This window comes from Diceros bicornis, chromosome 26 (assembly GCF_020826845.1).
Source record: "Diceros bicornis minor isolate mBicDic1 chromosome 26, mDicBic1.mat.cur, whole genome shotgun sequence".
NCBI lineage: Eukaryota > Metazoa > Chordata > Mammalia > Perissodactyla > Rhinocerotidae > Diceros > Diceros bicornis.
In genome coordinates, this window is record NC_080765.1 from 6,936,284 (window position 1) to 6,956,539 (window position 20,256).

Consider the following 20,256-nt stretch of genomic DNA (forward strand, 5'->3'; position numbering starts at 1 on the left):
AACCTTGAGGCATTTACAGACTTAGGTTTTGGTTTGCTTACATAGGCTTCCAAGGCATTAGAACCACCTCAGTCTAATGGTCTCCCTGTCTAATTAATTAACAGCATGAAGGACAAAACCTTCATGGAATATCCTAATGATAGTTTTCACCGTGATCACTAAGTAGGACTAAGGGACTTACGAGCTCCACTGCTAGCAAACCTGTAAATACACGTCAGCACGCTGATAGAGCTGGTTTTACTAAGTGTTGAGTACCACCCAGAGGCAGCAATATCTTCTACAGTATCATGGAAAGCAAGAGACAGTTCTAAGACAATGGATCTCGATTACATCTTTTGAGTCAAGTGCCACTATTCTAAGAATAAATGACCTCTAGGGTCAACCCCCCCCCCATCTAGTTACCTGCCCTACTGCTCCCCTGAGTTTCCTGAAATATAAAGTACTTCAATGCAAGGTGTAATCAGAGCCAGGTGGGATTTACCAGAGAGGTATCTGAGGCCCCTTCAGAGTAGGGGAGGGCAGTGGGGAACAGTGAGGACACTGGAATGTTATGGGTCTCTGGGTGTTACAGCTCCTGCTCATCTAACACTACGTGAAAATACTGGGTGTGGGCTGGAGCTGAGCTCCTGTGAGGTTTCCTAGGGCCTGGTGTTGGGAGAGCTTCCAGACGTAGACCCACAGTCACTGGGTGGTACATAAACTCTATCACACACTAGGGGTGTCGAGCTAATGCTTTCTAGGTGCCTAATTCCCAGCATATCAGCTGAATTTAAAGAAACAAAAAACTGGGCTTTCAACCCTGACCTGCTGTCTACAGACCAGTACCCAAAATCTAATAACTCTGTTACTTCACATCCAACAATTCTAAAATTAGATTAACTTTTCCCTTTTAACTCACTGCTGCTCAAACCAGTTACTGCTCTGGATTTTATTTATTTGACCATCAGTTTTGCCCTGTTGTAGAAGTCTGTCTTGAGTACCAAGTAAATTACAAACTGTGAAATAATTCCAAAACACTGTGAGACTGAATGCCCACATGAATATCCGCATATGCGCATTAACCAGCACATAAATTAATTACCAAAGATGCTCACTGACGCAACGGCCTAAGACCAGGAGTTTTCAGAAAAATGGTATCTAATCTGGAGTAGGAGGTGTAACATGGGTGAAAGTACCTGTAGAGGCCACAAAGCCGTAAGCAAATGTTCAGTCCAAAGGCCGGTGAGTTGAAAGTATTCTGTGAGGACACCACACAAAACCAAGACCAATGATGAAGAGAGACACTGAACATGGGACTTTCCATAAAGAAAGGAAGCTGACAGCACCTGAGGTCCTCCTTCAGTCACCACGTGAATGAGCTTCGGCCAACCATGCTCATGGTGAAAACAGGACGGGAATGAATCTGCAGCTCTTGTGCAAGACAAGGTGTGACGAAATCGGTACTAATGAGATATTAGTTACATGCTGCATGGCTCTCCAGCTCCACCTCAGGGCAATCATCATCTGACAAGGACTTGGAACGCTTTTCCTCCCACATAATAACTAGTAAATCCTGTCGATTCTTTTTTATATATATATTTTTTAAATTTTTATATGAAAATAATTTCAAGCTTACAGAAAAGCTGCAATAAGAATAGTGCAAAATACCTGTACATCCTTTACCCTGATTCACTTAACATTTCTCCCAGACATGGAGCTAGTATGACACTGAAATAGCTTCTGGAGGTTGGAATCAAGAAGGCAAATATGGACTTCTACCACCTCTTCTCCTCAGTCTCTATTTAAAAGTTAATCTACCACCTGCTCTAGAGACTGTGTTTTTTAACTAGGAAGGGAAAACATATGAAGCAAGCTCTTGGGTTTGCTGCATTTCCTGGTCTCTCACCACTTAGATGACGGAGCTGTGACTAGTGCAAGTGACAGCGATGGCAGCCCTTTTACTGGAACCTATTTGCTCTTCCAGAAAACCAAATTGCTTCTCCTAAGTCCCCCTGCTTCCCAAGGCACAACACCTGCATTACCCAACCCTTTCCATCCTCACTCTCCCGGCACTTTAAACCCCCAGCGGCAAACACAAGGAAGAATATTGCCTACCATCCCCATGTGGTAACAAAGTTTGACTGAAATTTTTTATAGAAACTTGTCAATCCTGGAGATGGGTTGGACAACTCTCTAGAGGTATGTCCTTCACTGACATAACGAAGAAAGAAAAAGGCAAGAAAAGAATACAAAATTTTAGGAAGCCCAAGTGAATTTCTTTGGCTTGTAGAATTTCTAAGTGAATTCCATGTAGCTGCAATTGGCGGCACAACAGCTAGAGGTGACTGCCAGACGAGGAGAGCCATAGGGGCAACTTGCTGTGTGTTCTTTCCTCCTAAGGCACCCTCATGAGAGCCTTCTAGCTACTAAAAAAGGTAGAAATTGAGGCCTTTCATTTATTCAAATATTTACTGTCTACTGTGTGCCTTGAAGACCATATTGTAGAGGAGAAAAAAAGGTTGAAACAGGCTGCACTGAGCTTAGTGGCCCCCACTAGGCACATACATTTACTGAGAAAGGTGAATCTAGGCCCAAGCAAAAGCTCACTGTGATGCAGAGGCTTCCTGGCAGGTGCCTGCCTGAAAGGAAGCCAAGGCAAAGAGCCAGGCTGCCTGCATAGGAACCACCTGGGTTGCTTGTTCTAGATTTGCAGGACCCTATCCTGAGACTCTACTTCAACAGCTGTTGGCTCTGCTTGGCAATACTACATTCAACCCAACTGATCTCTAGTAAAATTCCTTTGTTTTCTAGAAATTAGGCTGGGGCTTTAAGGTTAGGGGGACTTCCAGTCCTTTCTTTCAATAGCTAAACCATCTAACTCGCTTTAGCTGTTTCCTGAATGCTAAACGCAAGTGGTTCTCAGCTGGGGTCAATTTTGCCCCCCAGGGGACATTTGGCAATGTCTGGAAACATCTTTAGTTGTCACAATCTGGAGATGCTACTGGCATCTAGTAGCCTGAGGCCAGGGATGCTGCTAAAGCTCCCATAATGCACTAAACAGCCAGAACAGCCTCCAAAACAAAGAATCATCTGGCACAAATGTCAATAGCGCTGAAGTTGAAAAACTCTAGCAGAGTTTACAAGAGCAAGTAGACTCTAGAGAAACATGTTCTGCCAGTTACTTTCCTGTCTCAGAAGTGGGTCAAGTCAACTTGCGTTGCAGGGTGGAGAGGGATGGGACTTGAAACCGGCTTATTTTTTTAAGAAACAAAGGTTCTTCTACTTGCCCCTAGGCTAGGATAAAACAGGTATTTAAAGTATTTAAGCATAGTTAATCAGCCTGCAGACAACATACATTTTAAGAAGCAATGTTTTAAGGCAGCAACTCCCCAGGACAGACTTTGGGCAAAAAGTTACCTAGTTCTGTGATCACCGAGGGGATAAAAAGGGGTTTCTCTTACAAAGATCATACCCCTGGGAGCGGCACCCTTCCTCATCACAGAAGCATGGCACATGCAGCCAGGCCCTGACAGCGCATAACGTCACCCCTGCGTGAGGGAACTGCGACACCAGATCATACACAGTGCAGGCTGCATATAAGGTGACCAAATGTCCCTCTTTGCCCTGGAGTTCCAGTTTACACCACTGTCCTGACATAATTAATAGCACTTCCCTTCACTCTCAAAAGGGGCAGGAAATGTACGAGATGAGCTTGTTAACGTCTTGTCATCCCAGAAAGCAAAGAAGCTATCAAAGATGATTAGGGCTGTGTCAAAAGGAAACAGGAGCCAAGGTGAAGAGGCTCCCACTGGCAAAAGGTAGGAAGTATCTGAGCATCAATAAGAATAATAACTGCAGTGGACTGGTTTTAATCCATGAATGCATTTTGATTTAAAAAAAATAAATGATCACTTTTAAAGGAAGCAACCAGATCACTGTGAAAACAGATAAAGAGAAGGAAGAATCAAGCATTTCCTTTCCTCTATGAACTATATCTAAGAGTAACCTAATAGTTAATGAGAGAAATTTATTACAGAAACATTCCAGCTAATAAATGAAGAGTCATTTATAGAATTAATGAAACAAATGGATCTAGGCTCCTAACATCATATAATGAGAAACAACCAGACATGCCACCTCTACAAGGTCTTCTTGCCAAAATGTGAAATATGAATCTGGTCATACCTCTAAGACCTATGTTTTTAGTTAATACAGATGGGAGAGAACTATATTAAATAACGCCATGGGTAAGCAAACAACAAAATTCAGAATGTAAGAAACTCTACAGGATAAATAATCCAGTTGTGTCAATGAATGAAACTCAAGGGGAAAAAAGGATAGGAACCATGGATTATTAGACTTAACACAGCAACCAATTACAATTTATGGATCTTACTTGGATCTTAAAGAAGCTTTTAATAAATTATGTGGTTTTTTTAAAAAAAATTAATTGGGAATGAAGGAATTGTTACTTTTTAGGTATAATAGTATTGTGGTTATTTTTTTAAAGAGTCCTTACCCTTCAGAAGTACACTCTGAAATACTTATAAATAACAACATTTCGGATTTGTTTCAACATACTTCAGAGCGGGAGGAAGATGGGGAAGAGGTGGAGGTAGAGATGAAACAAGATTGGCTATGAGTTTATAATGGTTAAAGTTGAATGATGAATATACAAGGATTCATTTATATGGTTTGAAATTTTCTATTATAAAAAATTTCTAAATAGAAAAACAGAAAATATTTGACATCTGAATAGATATCAAAAATAAGGCTACTATAATTCCATGGGAAAAACCCTCTTTTGATGCTTTTTGGAGGCATTATCCGTAAGCTTTGGTCTCAAAGCAGACAGGGGAGCCCAAAAGGGAAAGATTTCTACCCGGCTCCTACTGAAGCTTCTCTCAAGAGATTCCAACTGGCTGAAAACCCAGAGGCCTGTTTGGCTAAGCCTATGACCAAAGAGAATCTACAATTTATTCAGGTAAACAGAAGGACCACTGATGAGCAACTCTCAGCCCATGGTGGCCCCATGCTTCCCACTCTAGCTTTAGAATACAGACCTCTTAGAGAAGGCCAAACTCAGGCCAGGTCAGACCCCGTGTCCTACAGATTAGAAGCCAGAGGCTTAGCAAAAGCCTTCCCTTGGGTTTGGCTGTCAGGTGGCTGTAAGCCTTGCCTGGCTTGTCTGGGAAATGGGAAAAAAAAAGAACCGATTTTGCATCTGGACCTCGACATTGCTGAGAAGTAGCGCAGCCCTGGTTAGTGAAGCCTCGTGGGGAGAGCTGAGAGGCCAGGAGATCACTTGCTAAATCAAAATTAAACACCATGGCTATCTGCCAAGAAATGGGTGATAAAATAATGTGTTTCAAAGCAGACTGAGTAATGCAACTCTATGTTAACATCATTACCATTTATCTTATTTAAAATGAAAATGAAAAAAAAAAAGTCCCACTAAAAGAACATAACATTGAGGCACCATGAGACACATCACATCTTGCAATTATAGTACACTCTCAAAAGACTAACTCATAGTACAGTCAAAAACCTAACTTACTCAGCAGCCGGCATTCAGAGGCATAGCATAACCACACTGCAGTGCAGCCCATGCTGGTTATGCAGTTTCCAGAATTTCAGACAGTTAAAACACCCTTGAGTGATGGCAAAATAACATAGGAAAGCTGAAACAGTTACAAATACTACATCTTCTCAAAGAAATGTATTTTTTTTTAATGTCTATAGACATCTTTATTTTTCCTAAATTGGCACTCATGCAAAACAGGCTGCCACCATCTCATCATCTCCAGCTGACGTTCAGACCCCAAGCACCTCTCAGATGGCAAGGACCTAGATGCACTGAGGACACACATCATTCAGTAACAAGAGGTAGGTGGCAAACACATTTCAGGGCAAGAAGCTGTCTGGACCGAGGCACAGGCTCAGATCCCAGATCCAGCGGGTTCACGGGAGCATCCCCCGGGCTCCAGCTGGGGTGGTTCTGAAGATCAAATACATTCACTAAAATGTAAGCTCCACAAGGTCAGGGGCTGTCCTCGTTTTACCCACTGATGTACCTCAAGCACCTAGGGGAGTTCCTGGCACACCAGCAGGCCTCAATGAATATCTGCAGAATGAGTCAAGTGAGAATACAGAGAAAAGCATTTTATATACTGTAAAGTGCCATCAAACGTAGGGTATTAATACCAGTTCATCTTTCAGACTCATTTAATTATATCTTTATATAGAACTGAATGTTTTTTAAAATACTCTGTTTATTCAGTGATCAATAACAAAATATTAATTTCCTAACAGATGTGGGGACAGCTGTTATAGTACAAAGAATAATGGGATAGGAAAACTTTACAAATGAGGGAAGAATGCTAGAGACAAGGGGGCTACAAATAAAGTAAAGTAAACGAGGCTGCCTGAGCGATCCCCACGGGGAGGGAAGATCCAGCACTCGAGGAGGCAGGCAGAACGAGCAAGCACGAAGATATCCTCTCGCATGGCACTCACCACAGATATAACTTGGAATGACTTTCAGTTGTTAAGGGTTTCGTGTGCTTCCAGTGCTGTAGCACAAGCTCTGGGAAAACCAGGCCTCGTCTGTCTTGCTCACCAGTGTACTCCCAGACCAGGCGTATAGTAGATGTGCAATAAATATTTGTTAAATGGAAAAGAGTCGGAGGAGGAAGGGAGATAGAGTCTGAGCTAATGATCCTGCAGGCAGCATACAGCGCTCAGAAAAATGAGGTTCAAGCTGCCAACGTGGGACCAAACTTTGCCTTGATTCCCAGACTTGTGAGGAGGCAGATATGAACGTCCAGGTTGAGGAGGAAAACCTCAACCTGAACTGAAACTCGGGATATCGTTTCCCCAAAAGACGGTAAGAAAAATTGTTAGCACCATTTGGATAAGAGACGTGAGGAGCTATGCTCTCTGGAAACTCAGAATATTCCAGGCCTTGCCCTTTTCCTGTTTGAGAATGAGTGGAAAGAAAATGGGTCGAAGTGCCTTTCTGCACCCCATCATTCCTCAATGCGCCCCCAAAGCACTTCAGTGAGTAAAGATGAGTGCATTCTCCAACGAAGTCTCCCTCCACTTGGGGGTCCTGGAAAGTCCCACCTTCTCCACACCTTCCATTAGCAAAAAAGGAGCATTTCCGCAGGGCGTCCTTACTGCACCAGAGCCTCCTGGCGATGCTGAGTTTTCTGATGTCGATTAAGGATGGACCTCTGGTTGAAGCTCCTCCCACAGGCAGGGCAGTGGTAGGGCTTCTCTCCGGTGTGGATCCTCTGGTGTCTGACCAGCCGCTCCCCTTTACTGAACCGTTTCCCACACACCTGGCACCCATACGGCTTCTCCCCGGTGTGGGCTCGCCGGTGCACGGCCAGGTTGGCGTTCCTGCTGAAGCTTTTGCCACACTCGCAGGTGTAGGGCTTTTCCCCAGTGTGAGTTCTCCGATGCACCTGAAGATGCTGTCTCCGGCTGAAGCTTTTCCAGCATTCACCACATTTGTAGGGCTTCTCCCCCGTGTGACTCCTCTGGTGGACCTCGAGGTGGTGCCTCTGACTGAAGGTCTTCCAACACTCGCTGCACACATAGGGTCTCTTTCCCAGGTGGGTTCTCTGGTGCTTCATGAGGTACTCTCTCAGAGTGAACCCTTTCCCACACTCAACGCAGCCATAGGATTTCTCTTCTTCGTGGGTGCGCTGGTGTCTGACAAGATTTGAGCTCCGACTGAAGCCTTTTCCACACTCGGGGCACTGAAAAGGCTTCCAGAAGGAGCCGTGCGTCTTGAGGTCATCAGGCAGGGGTATGACGCCATGCTGGGGAGGAGGAGGCCCTGGCACGTTTCCCACAGAGCTACCGGGCTCCTGCTCACAGATTCTTCCAAGCTCAGGGCCCTGGAGAGCGGCTTCCCCAAACCTCTCTGACGTCACCCGAGCAAGCACCCCCTTGAGGTCTGCCTGCTGGGTTTTTTCCTCCTTTTCCTTGCTCCCAATGCCTACAGGACAAAGGAGACACAAACTGATTCTGTAGCAGCTACAAAAGTAAATTTATGTTAGAACTTCGATTCTAAAGGTATCCCATTAACAATTCCTTCTTTTTCCCTTTGACCAACAACCTCAATACGTTTCACTTTCTTGGACTCCAAAACCAGACATTCCTTTACTTTGTTCCATCTCTGTTACTGACTGTGTCCCTTCCCAAATTCATGGGTTGAAGCTCTAAGCCCCAGTGTGATGCTATTAGTAGGTGGCGCCTTTGGGAACTAATTAGGTGAGATCATGAAGGTGGAGCCCCCATGATGGGATTAGTGTCCTTGTAACAAGAAGAGGAGAAACCAAAGCTCACTCTGTACCACACAAAGCGGTCATGTTAGCATGATCCTGCATGATGAGATTAATGCCCTTATAAAAAGAGGAAGAGACACGAGATCTCTCTCTCTCTCTCTCTCTCTCTCTCTCTCTCTGCCATGTGAGGACATAGCAAAAAGGTGGCAGCTGCAAGCCAGGAAGACGGTCCTCACTAGAAAATGAATCTGCCAGCAACTCGATCCTCCAGAACTGTGAGAAATAAACGTCTGTTGTTTAAGCCACCCAGTGTATGATATTTTGTTATAGCAGCCCGAGCTAAGACAATCTCTACACCTTTTTACAGAACAGTCTGCCAAATTGTAATGCCCTCTCGTTTCACTTTCTACTACTTCAGACTTTTTTTTTTCCTTCGAGATATAACTCCATGATTTCCTCTAAGAAACAGGCCCTGATTATTCTCTTAGCCTGGGTCCTTCAGCACATATGTACTCAATTAGCACTTAACTTATTCTGCACTTATTTATATGTGACCTTGTTGTAAATGCTACTTCACATCCATCACGATGTTTTGCCTTCCCCAGTGATTACAAACCTATTCCCCAATGGTGAACCACTTGCAGTTCTCCACGTTCTTAATACACTTGCTCCACTGGCTGTCCCTGCTCAGGCTGCTCTCTCCACCTAACCAGGTTTTATTAATCTGGGTCTCCTGAGAGCCTGGCCCAGGACTGACTCAGGGAAGATGCTTAATGACTACTAGATCGATGAACAAACAGTCTGTCACTGACGTTCTCGTACCCAAGTGCCACTATGTTAGCATATTTATTATACTGAAATGCCCCTGTTTTTATAGCGAAATGTCCCAACTTGACCCTTCTAAAAGTCCTTCCTATAATCCCTCTCATACTCTAAGTTAACAGAACAATTATTTATAGCAGTACAAGTGGAAGGGGAGGAGACAAAAAGAGGAGAAAATGGAGCAAAGAAGCCAAGGGAGGAAAAAAGCGGGAAATGACAAGTGGTGCTTAAAGGGGGAAGGAGTCCTTTTCAGGCAAAACCGTTGAAAGATAAAAAGAAAACGGACAACACGTCTCCCGATTTGATAAAATACGAATGACACGATATCACCTCAGATGTATTCTTCTGTTTTATAAACTTCTTATGAAAGTATAAGTGTACAAAACATAAATGTAGAGTTCAAAGAATTTTCATAATGAACACAACCATGTAAACAACACCCAGCTCAAGAAACAACATTACCACCATGCAGAAATCCCTCTCCCATCCCCTCCAGTGACTATATCCCACCCCAGGGGAACATGCTATCCAGACTTATTACCATAAAGTATTGTTGCCTGTTCTTGCACTTTATGTAATTGATTCCTGCATTGTTTCTGGCTTCTTCTGCTCAATATTATGCTTGTGAGACTCACCTCTATCATGGTGTGTAGCTATAGTTACACTCCACTCTTTTTCATTGGTGTACAGTATTACACTGAAAGAATATATTACAATCTATTTATTAATTTGACTGATAATCCTTTGGATAGTTTCCAGTTTTGAGGTGTTATGAATAGTAAAATTAAAACCAAATGCAATGCATGAAACTTAACTGGACCCTGGGGAAATGAGAATATGTGCTAGATATTACATATTATGTAATTTATTTTCTCAGGCCCAATCCTACACAGCTGTAAATGCAAAAGCTGAAATTACATGGGAGTGAATCTCAGGAAGACCTGAAGGTTGAGATGGCTAGTGGATGGTGAGCTTGGGAACGGACCTTTACCTCACGCAGCCTCAGCATAAACACTTAGGGCAATGCTTGGGTTATTTTGCAACAATGAGTGGGTAAGAGGACAAACATAGAGCCAGAGTCTCTAGAACAGTCAGAAATGACCAGAAGGGTGTAAAAACCCTCTGGGAATGGGAGGGAAGAATCCTTCCCCCACATAGTAGCGTTACTGGCAGAGGTACATTCCTGAGGGGGATTAAGGTGCTAGGACGCTGGTACCTCCAGCTGGGGCACACTGCACAAGCTGCTATGCTGTGCAGTTATCTCTGAGGGTCTCCACATCCTTTGCCATTACAGAAATCTTGCATCTCTTTGTCATGGTGTGACACCCTTGTACTGGACCCAGGTCTCCTAAGCCCCCTCCTCTAGCACCCCCTACACTACTCTGTAATGACCATTATTACACACACTCGGGCTCTTTATAAGCACTGTAGAGGCAAGCGCCTTTATTTTTAACTAATAGTGACTAGTAAAGTGTTGGCCACATGGTAAGTGCCAAATAAATATTTTTGGGTGAATAAATGAATGAATGTTGACTGATAAATCATTTGACTGATAAATAACATGATAAATATCAACATGATAAATACCATGTTGACTGACAAATAAATTCCTGATAAAGAAATCACTTAATAATATTTATACAACTGTTAAAAGTATCTAACACTACCATGTTTGCCAAATTTAGATTTCTTATCTCATTTAATCCCCACAATGCCATAAGACAGTGTTCTATGAATATCCCCACTTTACAACTGAGGAAACCGAGATCTGAAAAGTCAGTCAAGTGAGATGCCCAGGGTCACAGTTAGGAAGTGGTGGAGCCAAGATGGGTTGTCTCACGTCCTGAAGGAAGTACGATGATACTCTCACTCAGCCCTCAATACCGAGATGAGAAAAGACCAGGTGGGGTCAGTGCAGATGGGTGGTCAGCACACAACTCACAAAGAAGTTATGAAAGGAAGAGAAGTAGAGGGAACAAAAAAGCAGGCCACTCCCAGCCATGTTTCGGTTCCTCTCCTCACTGTTCTCCCCATTCAACCCAGAGATTTCCACAGTGCTCTTCACTCTGTCAGTCCCCAAGCCCCTGCAGAGCCCCGCCGGCTCTCCCAACAGGGCCCTCACCCTGCGCTTCCCATGGCTCACTCTGCCCTCCTCCTCTTCTCTCTTGTTCCTCCTCTGAGCTCCTTTCACGTGTGTAATGGCCTCGTCCTCCCAGCTCTGACCACAGGTAAAACCTGGCCACCACTTGAGACAGGCCCAGGCAAGGCTCTGCTTGCTCTGTGACACGGGCCCACTCTGACCTCTCCCGTTTCTAAAGCCCTACTGTGCATCCTCGTGCCCTCCTCTACACACACACCGCATGCTCCGAGGGTTCCATGTATGTTAGTCGTGCTCCAACACAAAGCTACTAACACAGGGCCCATACGCAGGAAGCACTCAATAAGTACCTGCTGAATGAAGGAGATCAGAGGATCCATCTTTTGCTGCTTCTCTTGCTCTCAAGCCCTTGATACCCTTCAATCACGTACACAGAGTAGGTGTTCAAGGAACTAATGACTGACCTGTCTCATTACAACCAGAATAACTACCTCGTGTTTTCTTGCCCCCATGGCTGCTCCTCTCCTGACACAGGAAAGCACCTAGCCAGCTCCTTACACCCCTGGTCCATGCTCTTTCCTTGAACCCGTTTACTCATCAGCTAAGAAATCTCCCTCCTTTGTCAGTAGCACCAGGCTCTGAAATCTGGGGCAGGGGAAGAACCCTGATCTTAGCTTTCAAAACCCCTCACTTTCTTACCTGTGGGATAGAAACAGTCTTACCTGGAGGTGAGACCCCACAGTCCTGAGGTTCCACGTATTCCCCAAAGCAGTCTATCTGGGCTGGGGTCACGTGCCTCCACTCCTCCTCGGGAAAGGCCAGGGCCATATCCTTAAATGGCCCCAACCCCTGAAACAACAGGAGATTGCTATGGATAAAGAAATAATCCCAAAACCTAAACGCAGGAGAGACCAAAGGGGACAACACTCTAGGGAAGAAGAGCAAGAAGACAGAAGGAACCGGGTCCCTAGACGGCCTTGGGAGCAGAAGCGCCTACCCTTCGATGGTTTAATGACAGAAAAGTAACAGACTTGTTTGAGCCACTGTATTTTTGAGTCTCTGCTGCAGCCGCTTAGCTTGTGCCCTAATAACCAAGCATCAAATTTCCACTCCGCGATCACCGCCACTCAATCCTCAAGCTTGAGCGAGCTTGGGAGCTGCTATTTACCCCTCATCTAGAACTGATTTCCCTCAGAGATAAGTAAACATTTGGGCAAGGTCTGTCTTGAGAACATGGCCTTGTTAAAAACAAATGTGTTGCCCTTCAGAACACCATGACAAAGACCATTATGGTAGAAGGAGAGGGTCTGACCAAATTAAAACACACTGCTGTCACTCTTCATGTCCTCCAAACCACGTCCTTGGAAAACAGGATAGCAAATGACACAGGCATCAGACCTTGCCCAATACTACTTTAGCCAGATCAGACTTGACTTGCTTCTTTTCTTCTGCCAAATGACATCTTTCCTTCTCCAACGAGCACTTCACTTTAAGCCTCATCGTCCCCTTCAGAAAGGGGCCACGTTGGAAATGCCCCACCTCCACCTCCCTGGTAATGCTCAGCATCCCATGCAGGTGGCAAGAGCGCCCCATGTGTGCTCTGCGTACTCCCATTCGTGTCAGGCTAACAAGTGCAAACAAGGCCAAAACTCCTGGTGGAGCCAGAGTCAATGCCAGAGAGACCACTCTGCTCAGCACTCCTGGAGCCCCCATGAGTTAGCTCCATTCCTGCTGATGTGGGGGGAGGACGGGGCCCAGAGGAAGTATCCACAAAGGGTTACTGATCTCCTGGCCAACCACCACAGCCTAGATCACACCTATGGGGTTTCTGTCAATAACGTCTTCCTCCTCACAATTAAGAGTCATACTGAGTCAATAAAAAAAAAAAGTCAAAAAGCAATACAAACAAGTGAATTGAGCCTTACGCCTGGCATAAGGCTCAATTCAAATTAACAACTGAGGATGGTAAAGTGGAGAAAACGAAGTTGTCACGCCCATCAGACAAGAAAGGTAAAATAATTCAACTTTGTGCAGAGAAATCTTGGGGAAGGTGAACCTCATTCAAAGCAATGTCATGATCCCCAGAAGTGCAGAGGCACGGCTCACCTGGGATCCAGCTGTAAGGAACCCAGCTGCCATCTCTTGGTCTCTGGTGTTCACTGTGGGAAGGCCAGGACCAGACTGAAGAATTGGGAAAGCTGAGCAGGGAAAAAAAAAAGCATGAGAAGGATTAGTGCTGTCTTGCAGTTAGGGCGTTCAAAGGTGTCCACTGCCTGACACACAGAATGCCAGGAACCATAAGGAGACACCAGACACACAGGGCTGTGGGTGTACCCTACCCTCAGCTGGCAAGATGGTCCCCATTCAGTATCCCCTGTCCCTTGAGGGCTATTCACGCTCCCTGGTAACACTCTGGGAATAACCCTCTTTGAGAGTCAATAATAATAAAATCACATATCACTTATAGGGATATGGTGTGTCTGCCCAGTTACAAAATATCCCTACGTGTCAGCTGCATATTTCCTGGCAGTTTCTAGAAGGGATGTGAGGGAAAGGAGAAGAGAAGAAATATGAGAGTATGATCCCAGATATCCCCTGCAGAAATCAGAGAGTCAAGGTATAGAAAACAATTTCACTTCATCTGTTTCCTGCTGAAGTCAAGGAAGTAGCCAGGAAAACTCAGAATTATACCTCGCAGGTAACTTAGTTTATCAATTGCTGGGTTTGAAAAGGAAAAGGGGAGGGGGAGGGCACAAAGCACCATCTTCTGTGCCTTACTTCCTTACTGTTTGAATCTTACCCTGCTCCTGGAAGGCCCGTGTCCCATCTCCAGGATCCTGACTGAGCTGCTCCTCGGTGCCTTGGTTGAGGCCTTGAACTCCTTCCCCATGGGGCATCCCCCACTCGGGCTTGACCTCCACTGGCCCCAGGTGGACACCTGTTTCCCAAGGGCCTCTGCAGAGTGCTGTCTCCTCTTGTTCTCCTTGCACGTGGCATGCAACCTAAGAACAGTCCCCAACACCTATTAGAATAAGGACTGGGTAAAGCTGTTATGAAGGGAGTTGAATTAAAACCTAAAAAGAAAGCCAAGAAAAGAATCATTCCAGCTGCAGGAGAGCGGAAGGATGAACCAGCTCAGCACTTCCCCAGGACATCAGCGAGAAGGTGAAAAGAAAGCTCAACTCCTTTATCAGGCTCTGCGCAGCTTTTCTGTGTCCATGCCATTTCACAAGGGTGCCTTCTGCCTGCCTCGCTACTGATCAAATTCCACCATGAATAACATCACAGAAAGCCTAAATATTGTTTTGTTGAGAACTTTAGCCCAGGGCCGGTCCCGTGGCTTAGCGGTTGGGCGCGCGTGCTCTGCTGCTGGCGGCCCGGGTTCGGATCCCAAGCGCGCACCAATGCACGCTTCTCTGGCCATGCTGAGGCCACGTCCCACATACAGCAACTAGAAGGATGTGCAACTATGACGTACAACTATCCACTGGGGCTTTGGGGAAAAAATAAAATAAAATAAACTTCATTTAAAAAAAAAAAAAAAAGAACTTTAGCCCAATATGCTCAACACCAGAAAAAAAATTCCCCATTAACAGATGCTGAAAGTAAAAAACACAAAGCCTAGACTCTGCAGTGAATTAGCTAGTGACAAAAAGTTGCTCTAAAAATAGCAAGGAAAATCAGGACAACTCACTCTCAGACACTCACTAAAATAGACCCATCCTGTCTACTTTTAAGCTTCTGAGTTGAGAGGAAGAAAAAAAACTCTCTTAGGATTACAAAGGAAGTCAGAGTAACTGCAGTGGGAAAAGGAGGATAAACTAAAGCAAGACCATTACTTGCAAGCAAAACAGTAACATTCAGTCCTGCTCTTTTCTTTCCCAGCCTACAATCAGGTGACTGTACCAGAGAGTGACAGAGACATGGCCAGAGTCCCAAGGAAGCATCTGAGGTGCACTTACTTGGTGTCACCAGAACACCACCACAGAATCACTACATGAGCCATCTGAGCTGACATCCCAGACATGGAAACAACACAGTTACAGACAACTCCTCTTGATAAGGATATTCACCAAGTGGAATCCCTGCATTCCCATATGCATCTCTGCCCAAAGAGGAATGGGTCTATAAGGGACTGGGAAATCAATCACAACTGCCTTCTTTGGGCCTGAGGCTCACAACGGACACACAGCCAGGCCTCTGCCCTGATGACCAAAAAGGAAGCTAACGGCCCTTCCACAGGCCCTGCATCTTCCCAGGGAATGGCTTTTCTTGCTAAAAACTCCACTGCCCTCCAAAATGTACCTCAGGGAGTCTGGGAGCAGAGGAGGCAGATTCTATGCCCCATCTACTCCCACTGCTTCCTCAAACCTTTCAATATCTAAATCTCCCCTTCCCACACCAACAAAACAAGACCCAGGAACCCCTTCTCACCCACCGCCTTGGCCTCCAACGCTCTCTCTGTGAAATCCTCCACCAGGGCCACCAGGGCTTTGCCACTCTCCAGGCCATGCTCCCGAATCCAGGCGTAGAACTCGCGGGGCAGGATGGTCAGGAACTGCTCCAGCACCAGCAGCTCCAGGATCTGCTCCTTGGTGTGCAGCTCGGGCCTCAGCCACCGACGACAGAGCTCCTGGAGTTCCCTGAGGGCTTCCTGGGGACCAGCTGCCTCCTGGTAGCGGAACTGCCGAAACCTCAGACGGAAAGTCTCAGGACTAGGGTCCTCCCTTCCCCTGCCCCATGGCAACTCCTTCTCCAGTTTTACCACAGGAACACCCATCTGCTGCTGAGGCTCTTCCGCCATCCCTGGACGCTCTTTAAGCATCTTCACACTCCCTCCCAGAGGACTGAGGGTCTGTTGGGAAGACCAGACAGACAATGATGACAGCATAAGTGAGACACTTAGGAAAGGTCAGTCCATCCCAGTTCTGTCTCTACATCAATGAATATTCTGCTGAAGAACATGGTAATTACTTTCTATGAGGCATTTTCAAAAGACTGAACATACATCCTGAAAATCACGTCAAGGGATGGCACTTACGGTGGTCCAAGCAGGAGATGACAGCAGCTTAGATCAGGGTGGTGGCAAAGCAGCAAAGTCAAGACATATTTTGGAGGTAAAACCAATTACTGGTGGCTTGGATGTGACAGTGTGCTCAACCTAAAGAAAACAACAGAGCAACACAGACACCTTATTATAATTGATGGGTAGACTTCGAACTTGTGGAGGCTTTACAATTTAGAAAGCATGTGAACATACTCTCATTTAACACTTACAACAATTCTGTATGGTGGGGACTACTCTCCCTACTTTTCAGATGAAGAAACTGAAGACATAAGAGGGTACATTGCTGGCCGAGGTCGGCCTCCCAAAACATACGGTATAGATGAGAAACATGGGAAGTCAAAAAGATACAAAGGTTAAGGTAGGTGCAAGTACTCGTGAGAAAGAGGCTTGTACTAGACTGGAGGAGGAGAACTATTTAATTCCATGATGGGGGGGGGGCCTAGTCTGGGGAGACCGACTTGGAAGTCCAGGGGTTGAGGGGCTCCGCTTTTACAAGGGGAAGATACTCTAAATGGAGCAGAGAAGGAGCAGCTGGCAGAAGGCACGCCTGAACTTCTGCTTAATATTCTATCGCATGTCTGTGTATTTATCTACCTTTCCTAAACCTATTTCACACCTTCAGTCTATTCATCTTCTTTGCTGCATCAATTGAGATTTCTCTTTCATGACTTTCCAGCTACTGCATTTATTCATTCCACTACTGCGTTTACAGCACTGTAGCGCAAAAGTTTACCAATGTGTCTCCGACTACCAGGTTCCCTGAAGGCAAGAAAGGGCCTCAATCATATTTTATCCCTGGCACTGGACAAATAGAAGGCGTCCCATAGCTAGTCTTAAAGGAGTGTCCTACGCCTCGCTCTAAAATGACTACTTTCACTTTTCAGAGCGTTCCGCTTTGGTTCAAGGTCTCGGGTTCGTGGACACCCCCGCGTTAAGCCAACCCCGGCAGGGCGGGATCGGCCTCGCTCCCACCTAAGCCGAGGCGGCGCGGACCCCCGCGCCCGACCCGCAAGGCCTCGGTGCGGCGGGAGGCAGCTCCCGGGACATGCGAGCCCGCAGCAGCACCACAGCTCGGCCCCCTGGCCCGCCCGCCTCCACCCCGCCGCCCCGTGCGGCCCAACCCCCTCTCACCCGCGGCCCCGCACCCGCTCCCGGCTGGCCGGCGCCCTCGGCGGACCGGAAGTGGGCTGCGGAGGCTGTCAGGCGCGTAAGGAAGGGGTCCCTTCCGTTTCCTCTCTAGGACTCTCGGAGATCGGTGCGTCTCGATGGTCGCTCGCCCCCTGTGGCTAACGCTTCCCGTCGGGGCTGTCCGGCCGTCAGGCACCTCTGCGCCTCTTTGCCTTTGCACATGCCTTCCCTCCTTGGGAAGAACCCTCCGGACATACTGCCGGACAAAGCGCCTCCTTCAGGGGGCTTTGGAGTCCAGTGGGTCAACACGTGTTTATTCCACGCCTGCGGTGCTTCATGCGAGCCGTAGGGGCCGGGGGTGGCGGAGGGAAGCACCGAGTATTGTAAGTTCACATAAGAGAGGCCTTGACCCCAGGTAGTGAGGGGAGGCTAAAGGAAGGTTGGCACAGATGTTAGCTCAGGGCTAATCTTCCTCAAGCAAAAAAAAAAAAAAAGAGGAAGATTGGTAACAGATGTTAGCTCAGGGTGACTCTTGCTCACCAAAAAAAAAAAAAAAAACAAACACCATACTTCTGCTTGCCATGGAGAAGAACAGAGAAGAGGCAGAAGGAGATTGCATCAGATCAGAGGTTTCCAGGTCAGCCTTGGCAAGGAGAAAGGGGCTTCTCTGAATTGAGAAGAAAAGAATCAAGGATGGGTGATGGTGTAGCTCAGGGCTCAGCAAACTTTCACCATGAAGGGCCAGATAGTAACCATCCTAGGCTTTGCCCCACACTTAGTCTGTCACATACTCTTCTTCATTTTTACAATCGTTTAAAAATGTAAAACCATTTGTAGCTCACAGCCAGGGCTGGATTTGACACGAGGGCTGTAGTTTGCTCACCCCTGAAGTAGATTATTTTAAAATTATTCTAGAAAGGAGTTTAAGCAGTTCATTCTTGGCCTCTTATCTCAGTGATGTTATCTGCTGAGAGTACAGAGGACAAGGAGGCTTGGAGCTTAAATAATGGAGTAAAAATTGAAATGTCTGTTGTGAGGAATGATGTAGAAAAAATTTGTAGGGTGAATGGAAAGATTGTCAAGCAACACAACACCCGAGTGAGACTGCAAACAAAACAAAACAAGTGAGAATCAATACACACAGTTATTTTTGCAATCTGGGGGCAGATCTGCAGAAAACAAACAGCTGGATTAATCCAATACTGAGGATTATGAGAGAATGCCAAGGGGGGAGGGAATGAGGGCCCTGGTGGCAGGTTGTATTGAGTGACCACGGAGTCCAAGCTGAGCAGAAAGAAGGGATGGAAACCAACAAGGAGACCTGAGGAATCAGAGGTTAGGATGACACCATGAAGCAGGTTTCAGGAATTTTTCCAGAAATGTTACAGGCAAACTAAGAATAAAATGCATATCCTTTTTGTTTTCCAAAAGTAGAACCATGTTATATTCTGTTCTGCACTTTGCTTTTATACACTAAACAATATATCTTTCCATATTTACATATAGTGATCTACCTCATTCAAAGCTGCACAGAATTCCACTACATGTATTTCCCACGATTTATGAAGCTTACTAGTGGACATTTAGGTTGTTTCCAGCATTAGGATTTACCAGAAATCTGGGATGAACATTGTTATGCATAATTCTTTGTGCACTTTCTGCAAATAAATCTAAAGGATGAATTCCTGTACATGGAATTGCTGGGTCTAAAAGTTATATGTATTTGGAATTTTGTCAGCTATTGCCAAATTATCCTGCAAAGAGCCTGCACCAATTTCCACTCCCACAAACAGTGGGGGATAATGTTCATTTCCCCACAATCTCATCAACACTGGATGTTGTCATCAAACTTCTTCATCTTTGCCAATCTGATAAGTGAAATAAATAGTGCCCCCATTTTTATTTGCAAGTCTTCATTATGAGTAAAGTCAACTGTTATTCCTACCTTCATTGGCTACTTTTACTTGTATTTCTTTTCCTATGAGTGGGCTATTTTTATCCTTTCCTCTGTTTCTTTTGGGTTGTTTATCTCTTTTTTATTTATATATGAGTTTTCTGGGCGTTAAGGAAATTAGCTCTTGTTCAAAGGTTTAGAAATATTTTCCTATTTGTATTTGTCTTTCTTAATGGCACTTAGTGCATTGCAAAAGACTATATGTTTTACATATTCAAATTCATCTTTCCTTTTTTTAAAAAATCTTCTGTGTTTTGTGCCTTCCATACTCCAAGATGGTTTTTTAAATCCCCCATATGGGGCCGGCCCCGTGGCTTAGTGGTTAAGTGCGTGCGCTCCGCTGCTGGCCGCCTGGGTTCGGATCCCGGGTGTGCACCGACGCACCGCTTCTCTGGCCATGCTGAGGCCGTGTCCCACATATAGCAACTAGAAGGATGTGCAACTATGACATACAACTATCTACTGGGGCTTTGGGGGAAAAACAAATAAATAAAATTATTAAATCCCCCATATGCCCTTCCAATACATTTATGGGTTTATTTTTAAGTTTAAATCTTAGTTTTGTCTGAAATGCATTCTGGTCAAAGAAAGAAAATAGAAATCCAGTCTTTTTGTTTTTTTTCCTAATGGCCAGCAAGTTTGCCTCAACACCATTGATTGAAGTCTCAATAATCCTTACTGATTTAAAGGGCCAATTTTATCCAATATTATATTTCTATCTAAAGTTGGCTCTATGTTTGGACTCTATTTTATTCTGTAATCTATCTGTATCATGTGTCAGGACCTGCCAAATTGTTTTAATTACTGCAGTTTTATAATATGCTTTTGTGAACTTAAAAGGCAAATTTACCAATTATTTTACCCCCAAAATGACAGTAAATATTTATTCAGGAATAGCCAAAAGAACCGC

The 20,256-nt window shown here is 45.3% G+C and overlaps 1 protein-coding gene across 3 annotated transcripts; it reads right to left on the reverse strand.

Moving 5' to 3' along the window:
- Positions 1-6,599: 6,599 nt before the first annotated feature.
- ZSCAN25 (zinc finger and SCAN domain containing 25) lies at positions 6,600-17,451 on the reverse strand. 3 transcript variants are annotated; one of them, XM_058569212.1, is made up of 7 exons: positions 17,396-17,451; positions 16,238-16,357; positions 15,635-16,051; positions 13,997-14,198; positions 13,303-13,394; positions 11,919-12,045; positions 6,600-7,987 (listed from the first exon to the last, which is right to left on the reverse strand). In XM_058569212.1, the coding sequence occupies exons 3-7, from the start codon at positions 16,019-16,021 to the stop codon at positions 7,155-7,157; spliced, it is 1,641 nt and encodes a 546-aa protein (XP_058425195.1). In that variant the 5' UTR covers positions 16,022-16,051; positions 16,238-16,357; positions 17,396-17,451; the 3' UTR covers positions 6,600-7,154. The 3 variants fall into 3 exon arrangements, with proteins under 3 accessions (XP_058425195.1, XP_058425196.1, XP_058425197.1); XM_058569213.1 differs by lacking the exon at positions 17,396-17,451 and adding an exon at positions 16,474-17,234; XM_058569214.1 differs by lacking the exons at positions 16,238-16,357; positions 17,396-17,451 and having other exon boundaries at positions 15,631-15,780.
- Positions 17,452-20,256: the final 2,805 nt, after the last annotated feature.

Coding starts and splice junctions, on each gene's coding strand:
- ZSCAN25 (XM_058569212.1), bottom strand. CDS start 16,021: ATGCTTAAAGAGCGTCCAGGGATGGCGGAAGAGCCTCAGCAGCAGATG. Junction 14,199..15,634: donor GAGCGTTGGAGGCCAAGGCG/GTGGGTGAGAAG, acceptor GACTGTTCTTAG/GTTGCATGCCACGTGCAAGG. Junction 13,395..13,996: donor ACGGGCCTTCCAGGAGCAGG/GTAAGATTCAAA, acceptor TTCCCTGCTCAG/CTTTCCCAATTCTTCAGTCT.